At 40.2% G+C, this 10,591-nt stretch overlaps 1 protein-coding gene across 4 annotated transcripts in view; it reads right to left on the bottom strand.

Annotated features, from left to right (window-relative positions):
• Nucleotides 1-875: 875 nt before the first annotated feature.
• The window catches only part of NEK11 (NIMA related kinase 11), an 82,175-nt gene continuing 72,459 nt past the window's right edge, over nucleotides 876-10,591 (bottom strand). For all 4 annotated transcript variants that reach the window (XM_069007447.1, XM_069007449.1, XM_069007450.1 and 1 more), the window contains one exon: nucleotides 876-1,809. In XM_069007447.1, the coding sequence (XP_068863548.1) occupies nucleotides 1,439-1,809 (371 nt within the window). In that variant the 3' untranslated portion in view covers nucleotides 876-1,438. The remainder of the gene's footprint in view (nucleotides 1,810-10,591) is intronic.

Genomic DNA, 10,591 nt, shown 5'->3' with positions numbered 1-10,591 from the left:
AAGCATCTCCTCTCTCTCTTCCCTCAGGTTTTCAGCTCTTCACAGCACTAAAAGGGTTAATCTCACCTCGGCCTTGCAGCTGGAATTTTTGTTATCACAGCGGAGAGGGGGGAGAGCCAAGCCGCTCCGGCTGCCCACGGCAAGGCAGTGGGGGGCGGTTCCCCGGCTGGAACAGGCCCATGGCTCCAGGCTGGCCGTGGCCCGGCCCGGCCTGGCCCAAGCAGGGCCTGGCCGGGCCCACTGACCCCCGCACGGGGCCTGCAGCCACCTGTGCCAGAACTGGAAATGAGAGAGAGCTGAGGGGGGAGTTTGTCTATTCTTAAGTGTGGATCACAGAGGCGGTCACAACTTTAAGTGGCTTAAAGAATTGTCCATATTCAAACTGGCCACTGATAGGTTCTATCAGGTCATGGGGGGAAGCTGTAAGCACCCCTTAGCAAGGACATCCGTTCTGGGATTATGCTTGCTAACCTATGACAACTTCACTGTAAATAACTCATCTCAGGTCAAATATAATTTTTTTTTTTAATATTCATAATATGAATTTCTTTTAATTTATTTAACACAGTCCCCAAGTCGTTTAAGAGTTGTGGTGGAAAAGCAGAAAGCATAAGGATTATGAATGGCTTAATGCCTAAAATACATTTGGTCTACAATTCATTTTAGATTCCTTTACCAATTGTATGAGTTTGTTAACCTTTAGTCATATGCACAGATGGAGGAAGAATCTCAGAATGCAAAATAAGGAAGGAAGAGGTGGAAGGGAAACATCAGGTATATAATCAGAGCCTGATATACAGCTGAAATCAGCAGGAGTGGGATGCATATGAAGAAGGGAGCATAAACACTAGAAAAGAACATTAACGGTAACAATGTGCAAGGCAGGAAAAAAATCAGTTTATTTTTCCATTTTTGAAGGATGAATTTAATCCAAAACTCTTTCTACAGGTACAGTGTGCAACCAGACATACTTCTGCCATTATGAATATACACACCTATCTCTGTGCATGTGAGCATGCATATATGTATATAAATATGCACATATGTATGTATTTCCACACTTCCTTTGAAATTTAAACAGATTAAATGCACCCCTTTTGAATAATCAATAATAAGGCAAATAGGGGATGAGTGGCCATTAATATATATATATATATATGTTTAAGGGTAAATCTGCCAAATTACAAAAATTATGGGTTTAAATATCATGAGGACCAGTTAGCACAGAAATCAACAGCAGCTGGAGTCTAATCCTGCATCATTCCATCAGAGGCAGCTTTGCCAGTGATGCTCTGAGTGTGAACTGGCATCCAGACACGGCCCAGAACACCCCTCCTTATGTTTTAAGCGGTAGAAAAAGGGGACTCTGGTAACTGTGAATCCTCCCCTCCCCTGTCACAAACATCTGTTCTTCCTGCGCCTGCAATCCGTGCCATATTTACCCACTTCTCACTGCTGTGTGGACTCTCAAATGGTGCTTACGCACATGCTTAGGTACTACCTTACCTTCAGCAGTGTCCCCCAAACACTGCCTGTACTTGCCTGCTGGCCTGAAGGAGGCCCCTTCCCCCTCTGTGCCATTTCCAGCTGCTGCTGACACACTGTTACAGCTGAAGATGTGGCTCTGAAGCCTGTAGCTGTTCCTCGAAGTACAGCAGCTGATCCACTTCAAAGCAATCACTTGCTCTAGACACCAGTTGCTCCAAACACCTCCTGATCTCCTCCTCACTGGCATTCTGCTGTCTCGCTTGCTTGAGACAGCTGTACACAGCCTCAAATGCCTCCACTCCCAGCTTCTCAATGGCAGATCTGGGGATAAATATTATAGAAAAGGTCAAGTAAAAGTTAATTCATGTTAAATAGTAACACAAGCATTAACTAGTACAGATTTCTTCTAAATGTTGTAGGTTTGATTAAAATGAACCTACATGATGCACCCTGTTTGTCTGACAATAAAAGGAACTAAAGTTTCCTGGAGAATTTCTCCATGATTGTTTGCCATACCAGGAGCCCAAGAGTAAAAACCTGGCCATAGTAAAGTCATGGGAAGCATGGTCATCGTCTTTGTTGCAGTCCAAGAATCCTCTCCACGCTGAGTCTGACAGACTCTTTTATCTACAGCAAGTCTGGTAAACACACATGTATTAGTGCCTCTGGATTTCATCAAAACCAAAAGGAGCAACCCCAGTCAGCCAAACACCAGTAGCATTTTACGTGAGCACACTTTCTTATTCATTGTTTTATTTTAGCTTCTATGAAATACAAGAAAACCATTGTACAAGCTCAGCATGAGCTAACTTGACATTTTTTTTATTTTCTACAGTGCTCTCCTTTTATCAGAACACAAATCTGTAACTCAGTGACAAAATACACACTCACAGCATCTTAATGTTGATTTATAAAAAAGATCCATTTGAAAATGGCAAGACAATGAACAGTGTTTCTTCCTCCTAAAGGAAAAACATCTTTAAATTCATTTATCACAGGTAACATAAAATTTTTCACTCAGTGATGGCTTCATATTTTGAGGAAAATACCTGGGTAATTTTCCTTCAGTGTATCAGACTATCTGTCTGCCCCTCATGCTTCTGACACAGGATTTGTTTTCTTTCACTAAACCTTTACATGTTAGAGCAGTTGAGATTTGGTTGTCTTTTAGACAAAAAGGAGGTTCTTGGAAGGGAACCATGTCATATGGTACCTGCAGTAGGCTCCCCAGCCAGTGCCTGAGGCAGCAGGAGCTGGGACACCTCAGCTTGTGGCTGTATCAAGGATGAGCTGTACAGGGACAGAGAAGGGGATCGGAGGTGTCTCCTGGTGCCAGCATTAAGGCTTAGAATTTCAGTAGGTGTGCACGTAGGTTCAGAGGGAGCAGGCACACTTCCCATACTAGTTTAAAAGGTTAAACCTGCCTCCCAACAACAACATCACAAACTGCAGTTGTAGTTTTTCCTTGTTTTGCACTGATTTTGCTACATGTCTAACACCAGGGCAAGGTCAACTGTTCTCACCCAATAGCATAATCAACCTAACAGTGTAGTTGCTTTCCATCAGTGGTCATCCTGTTACTGCTGAGGAATAACATCATAATGAAATGTCAGCCAGTAAGAGTTCCATACTATGTAAATTCCTCAATTCTTAGGAAAACATTGCAAAGAATTTTACTTTATTGCTTCTCAAACTTCTCCCATCCTACTTGCTCTTTGCTTTTCTAGCACCTCGGTCATGCCCAGGTGTGATCCTCCTTAGGCTTCAGGTCACCCCTCCTGCTGGTTCCTGACACAGAGGCAGATGAGGAACTTGGGGCAGAGAAAGCCAGGATCCAGGATCAGAAGTCACAGGGCCAAGCTGGAATCTCTACAGCTCCAGACCTGACTCAGTCCTGCTTCCTATAACTAGAAACTGCCTTTTTCTTTTCTACCAAGAATGTAGTTTAGGAGAAGATAAAAACTGTTGGAAATAATTAATTCTCAGACACTGGAAGCCTAGGGATTGGATTACCACTGAAAACTAAAATAATGACAAAAACATTGACAAATAATGTACATTTCTTACAAAAAAAATCATCAAAAATATCACCATTTCTCTCCAACAGTTAAAAATCAATACACGAGAAGCTATCCTGAAAGCACTGCTACTTCATCAGTGCCTTTAATGACTCCTGTCTCCCTCTTAGACAAGTATGTTTAATTTTTTGGCAGTCCTGTCTATTTAAAGATGAAAAATTAAGCAAACATGTACCTTGGGAGTACTGCTTCTGCTAATAAATGTGACCCGCAGACTTGAATCTTCTCTGTTCAGCTTGGCAGAGCATGCAAATCAGCTAATCTGTATAATAGCTGATACAATAGAATTAAGGGGGAAATGTTCATAGGTTGAAAATTACGGGGTAGGTAACAAAAATTATAACCTGCTTTTACAAAAGAAGACATCAGGCTCTGTTTGGACTTGAGAGCTGCATTAATACAACTCTGCTACCACATCATGCCTCACAGAGGCAGAAGTGTGGGATCTCAGTGAGTAAATGTCAAAGAGGCATCACTGAGTGAATCGATCATCCTGATGGAGGGAGGAGGGAACGCGCTTCCTGGAAAGCAAGGTTTGTCCATTATGGCCCTGGTCCCGTGCTAGGGGATATTTGTCCATCCATGTAAAATCCCATAGAGGCACAATTACAGACTGCTATTTCACATGAAATAGGGGATACCTGCACTAATGTTTTGAAAAGAATAAAAGCCTTACCATGAAATGTGCTGTGAGAACAAGTAACTCCCATTTACAGTCACGTGGCCATCCATCTTTTCTGATTTACTGGCATTTACTCTCTTTGTGCCATCCTATAGCTTACTCACCTATAAACTCACTGTCAGTCATCATCATGTTCTCAGCCAAGATGACACAAGCAAAGGGGATACCTAACTGTTGAAGAATGGTTAGAGGATCAGGGACATGGATCATTGATAAAGCCGAAAGGTACAGATCAATAAAAGAACTGTACAAGCAAAGGCCTGCATGATAAAATGCCTGCGTGAGAAACAAGCCTGAGAACAAAAGGGAGTTTTAAGGAGGTACAGTGCTGTGCTGATAAGATGTACTGACCATGAGAAGGGAGGGAGAACTTTGATTTCTCAAGTCAAAACATAAATAATAGAAGCTTGCCAAATGTAGTCTTTTATCTAACCCAATTATGTAGAAGGATGCGCTTTTATAAGCTTAAACCAATCAAGAACTGACAAGCATGTACACTCATACCACATAAGTGCCTCTGTATTGCCAATAAACGAAGCTTGCTTTATCAATCACATTGATTGTCTGCATGTCTTCCCCCGCCGAAGTCAGCAAGTCCTGACATCTGGGATTTCATTACTGTGACAAAAATTGTGGGCCACACCTCCATCCCACACTGCCCGAAATGGTTTTTCGGTGTGCTGAAATCAAAGCATTTACATTGGGCTCCACCAATCAAGGGTCTGGCTTCGGCTGATAAACAGTAATGTGCTTCAGTGTTGTATCTCAAATTGTTCTTTCGTTTCTTCGTTACAGAGTCTTAGATAGACAGAGGGATTCATGGAGCTCAGCTTCCCTCACTCCTGGCTGCAGAGAGCAGCCCCAGTGCGCCAGGCAGAGGAGGCACAGGGCTGGAGGCATGCTGTGACCACTAACACACTGGCTGCACAGCAGATATTGCCAGTGTGGGGACTCTGTCACCCATGGAAGCTGTGGCCTGAAAAAAAATGCCTCTTGTTGCCAGCTCTTGTGTAGCACACAACACATGGCTGAGAAAATTAACTGCAACAAGACCCAAAGGCCATATTGATATTTGATTTGTGGATAAGGATGGAACATGGATGTAAAATAGACTTGGTTCTATCAAGGACAAGGCACTTCTGAGCATGTGAGACGCAGTAAAGAATATCAGCAAAATCATAGGCACTGCTGGAAGTAGAGGGGAGCTAAATTGGACCCTTGAGAATTGCAATTTTTAGACACAGGGTGTCTAAAACCATTCCAAGTCATTTAGTGGATCTGGGCCTAAATGAATTTATCAGGCTATCTGGTGATTCGCAGTTGATTTCCTACGCAACAAGGCAAAATTGCTAAAATTTGACAATTTAATAATGTTGTGTTCTCAACTGACTGAGGAAATTGTAAATCTTTCCCTGGGTGAACAAAGAATTCTCTATTATCCCATGGGTCTTTATTTTGACTATTCTGCTACCAGCTACATATTAACATCTCTTTTCTGGCTTGGAGATCAATTACAATCCACCTACCTTTATGCCACACTGACAAAAGCCACAAAACAAGAATAATTCTGAGGTTTGTGTTCCTGCATGGGCATTAGCAGCTGGGTTAATACCTCTCAACAACTTGTCATGACCTGCCTTGAAGGGTAACTATGACACAAATCAGCAGCGAAGGGGTTTTTCAGCTTCTCACTTTCCAATGTCATTCAGCATGATGGCAACTATAATTTAAAGCCATCCTGGTCTCACTGGTGCCTTCAGGGAGCTGCATGTGGTCTGTGCAAGGAGAGGCTTTGCCCAAGTCACTACTGAATACACCATGAAGTCCCTTGGGATCAGGCACCAGCAATAACATCTCACCACTGCCATAACAGGCAACAAACACACTGCTCCTAAGACAAACGCAGAAAACTCAGTTATTTCAAAATACTAGTTACTCATGCCTACATCAGTGTAAACCTTAATAAAGAAATTTTCTGGACATGGAATACCCATTCCAGTGGGCATTTATTTATCCTCTTGAATGCAGCCAGGCCACCTGCATCCACCACCAATGAGCACATTGTAAAGTAGAGAGCAAATCTGTGGTTTTGGGGCTCACAGGGCATAAAAGCAAGTGCAGGGATTTTTGAAAGAATAATTTCAGTTGATGCCTCTAAGTCCTGTTCTTCCTAGCTCAAGGGAATCCCCATGGAGTCCAGCAATATTACTTAGGATTCTCATCAACACATCCAACAATGATTTGTCTCTGAATTAATACTATTTCCAAGCATCAATTTATTAACCCTATATTTCTCTTTAAAACAATACTATCATGCCACTTTGCAGCTAACCAGTAGTGATATGAATCTCAGTGAAAAAGAGTGTTACATTTATCTCCTGAGATGACTCTGCAAAAGAATCAGGAAATTACATATCCTTAGTCTCATACAGAATATTGTTTTCTAACTGTACCACAAAATCTTAGAATATCTGCTACAGCATCTCATGGTTCAGTAAACAAACAGGTTTATCTCAGTCAGAACACAAAAGATCTCTGTCCTCTCGAGTTATCTTTCTGTCATTCGGTTTGCTGGCCTTACTGACTATGAATGATAAAAACTTTGACACTTGAAAGAAACGGCTCTGGGTTCAAATCTTTATTTGCAGTAAAACTTCTCTGTTGCTGTTTAAAGACCCTTTGAGATCTGCTAGGAGAAGAGTATAATAAGTTCCATGATTCAGGTTTTTATTTCTAAAGATAGGGCCTTTCTAGTTCTGACAGCTGTTCAGTCTTGGAAATGTGAAAAAAATGGCTAAGTCTAAGAAAAGACCTTATTGAAAAAAAAAAGGTAATGGAAAGTATTATTATATAAAAGCTAGTAAGAAAAGAAATATGAATTGTTAATATTAGCCCCCACCTTCACCTTCAAGCCTCAATGGACTTTGACCTTCCTCATATTACTGCTGAATGAAGATTTCTTCACTTGAAGACACAATGATAATTTTCATAATTCATCCTTAATTACTTCATAATTCCTGAATTAAAGCACCTTAATTTGATTGCAAACAAAACTCTCTGATGTCCTACTTCAAAGACCTGCAAAATCTAAACCATATTTAGAACATGTTTTCCCACGAGCTAAGAAGGATCTTATTATTAAAAGACGTAGACACACAGGTGAAGAAATATAAACAATAGTATTCTCCATGCACCTCATTTTCAGAGATAAATTAATTTATAAAATGGGAATTGAAGCTGACATCTGCACTTGGAAGAAGTGTTAATTAGAATTTAGAGCTGCTAGTTGAATTCTAGATACTATCAATTTAGAAGAGGCTTTATCATAAGATAAAATGTGGGTTTTTTAGTTTTTCCTACAGAAGGAAACAAATTACAACAAAACACAGTCATTTAAATCAAACCTGAGTATTGCAATTGTAAAGTCTAGCTACATTCAGAAATTTACTACCAATACTAAAAATAAGAGAGGAAACATACTTGCTTCTATAGAGCTATTCTTCATGAGGTAGGGTGGGTGAAAATTACAGTTTCACTGTGCCCATGAAGAATGACCCAAAACACACTTCAGTTGCAATAGCTGGGCTGCAGTAGCTTTATACACAGTCTGAGATTTCCTAGCCTGGCTATAATTATTTAAAAAACATCCTGATTTTTAATAGTATCATGGCATACAAAGAGTCTTTGAAAAGTCATCCGTTTAATTCCTTCAGCATCACTGATCAAGATCAAGCAGAAACTCATGGCACATTTAACACATACCTGATGTTATTTGCTTTGTTTATCAATGCATTTGTTTTATACAGATATGTTTGATGAGCAGCACAATATACAGCTACTTCTTGAATGTGGGCATGAAAGGATACAGTAGTCACCTCTGAAAAGTCAATAATTATACACAGATCTTGTAAGAATTTAGGAATATTACTGCATTCTCCTTTGTTCAGCTGTGTGGTTATACAGTTAATGATGATTTCCTTTTACATGGCCTGATATTGGGAGGGAGTCTCTCCCAATTTAGGATTTCACACCAAAATGACAGTTATGAAACTAACAATTTGCCTATCAGAGAAAGGAAAAGGTACTTATGCATTTCAATGAAACAATCAGAATACTAAATATTACTATATATATGTTTTCTCAAGCCAAGCATTGTCTTTAGCCATATTGTATTAAGTGTTACTACTGGATGTAAAACAATGCATTTCTGAGTTAGCAATTAGCCAGTCTCATTAAAAGGTTGTCAACGTATCAGGTCCTTCAATGGAGAAATTAATGTAATCAGCTGGTATGGAGTTGGACAAATCTTGATAGAAATATGACAAACACCACAGTAATTTACTCACAAAATTTCCAGCTTGGCTTGTGCACTGTACAGCCACAGAGGGAGGTGAAGCAGCATTCAAGCTCTGAGCTATGACAAACACCATACAAGGTTATAGCAAAAGTAAAATTACTCTTACACAATCCAATCAAAAAGGCATTTTAAAAGCTGAAAAAAAACCCAAATCCTGTGGAATGTGAGATGCCCAATTATGGCAAATATGTAAGTATGTGTATACATACACATAAAAATATACACTAATATATACACAAAAAAACTCCCAAACCTGTTTGCATAAAATTTTACGCAAACAGTTTTTTGAACATCAACCATTCGGGCTTAGCTCACATCTAAATCCACCCAAGGGGGCCTGAAGCTAGGTGGATTAAGTCCACAACTTCTTCCAAGTCTCTTTTCACATCTGTAGCCCTTGAAAAAGTTCCTAGCACAAAACAGGACTAAGGAAAATTCATGTCTCGGCAGAGCCATACAATTTCATGATGACACCATACTATAGAGAAAGAAAGAAAAGCAATTACCAACTATGGACAGTAGATCTGTGATTTTCAAAAGGCCTAGAAAGATTTATGCATTCAGTTTCTTCTGGGTCTGCATCAAAATAAGACAAGCTTCACAGACCTGTTTAGGCATTTAAAGAGGTAGGTAGAAGTCTAGTACTTTTATTTTTTTCTTAAAAAGAAAACATTTATTGTCTCCCAAAACAGAGCCCTGGTCATTCCTCCATCAAATCTCTTGGAAAATTCCCTACCTATATTTCCCTCAAGTCGACTTCCCAAGGTTGCAATGCTGCTTCTAGTAAACACTGTCAAAGTTCTTCGAGTGGTTCTGCATTGAAAACAGACTTTATAATTAATGCTGCATGAAAGCATTTTCACATTTGCAAACTATTGACAAAATCAAGGTACTGGAAATCTGAACAGCTCGATCTATGCATTGTGTATGCACAGCAGGAGAAACTAGGGAAACCATGAACATGTTTTGTGCAAAACAAAAAGAAGTATAAGTCGAACTCTCTGAATGCTTTGAGTGTTTGGGGCCACTTGACATTTTAAAATGAGTGAGTCTATTCTTAAAAGTTTAGGTGTTTTGCTACTGAAATGCAATTTTCAAAGTGAATAAAAACTCTCTCCAGTGCTAAAGCAATTATAATATTACTGTCCACTTAAAAAAAAGTTCTTAAAAATTCAGAATAACAGAATGACTCATGGATCTATGACATACAACTCAGCAGAGAAGATGAAAAATCTGAGTTTTCTTTATCTAAGTAAATTCACAAAATATTACACGTTGTTTTAAGGGTAGGACATGAGGTTCAAGTAATGTGCAAAATGGGCAAAAAATGAGCATCCGAAGAAAATGCATCAAACTTTAATTGTGCCCCAGTACTCACTCCCTCTAACTACCAAGTTTGTTCTCATTGTTCATTTCAAAGTGCACCATAACAAATGTAAAGACGCTAAGAACTGCTGAAATTATGGTGTTGGCAGGTGATGTGCTCTTCCCATCCTCAGATGCAGGATGGAGAGGAGCAGCATAAGAGACAAAGCCCATTTTTGTCATGGAAAGGGGAAGAGTATGGACAGTGGGAAGAAGCTGAATGAAGACCCATGGAAAATGCCTGAGGAATTAGACCATCAGGCCCAACTTCAGCCTTGAGGGGTACTGCTGCTTCTGCTGCAGAGGACTCCTACACTTCTGAGCAGTAGCCACTGTCTCACTCACCTTAATTTCTTCTTTGGTGGGAGGAGCCCAGGATTCACCTGTTCCCACTTTCTCTCTCAGTCATTGCCTTGGGACAGCAATCACTCCTGAGCCAGGAGCATTCACTCACGTCTCCCTGACAGAAGCCAAGAACCAATATCCCAGCTTGGTCACACACAGGAAGGGTTCAATCTTCCAGTGTTCCTGCTGAGTTTACTGTACTCTCACTTGCTTGTAAAGCAAACAGCAAACCCAAAATACTTCAAATTTGCATCTGGAAGGTAACAGTGCAATTAT

The sequence above is a fragment of the Aphelocoma coerulescens genome, chromosome 2 (genome assembly GCF_041296385.1).
Source record: "Aphelocoma coerulescens isolate FSJ_1873_10779 chromosome 2, UR_Acoe_1.0, whole genome shotgun sequence".
In the NCBI taxonomy this organism is placed as follows: Eukaryota; Metazoa; Chordata; class Aves; order Passeriformes; family Corvidae; genus Aphelocoma; species Aphelocoma coerulescens.
Note: the sequence above shows the minus strand (reverse complement) of the source record. Positions and strands in the feature narration are given on the sequence as shown.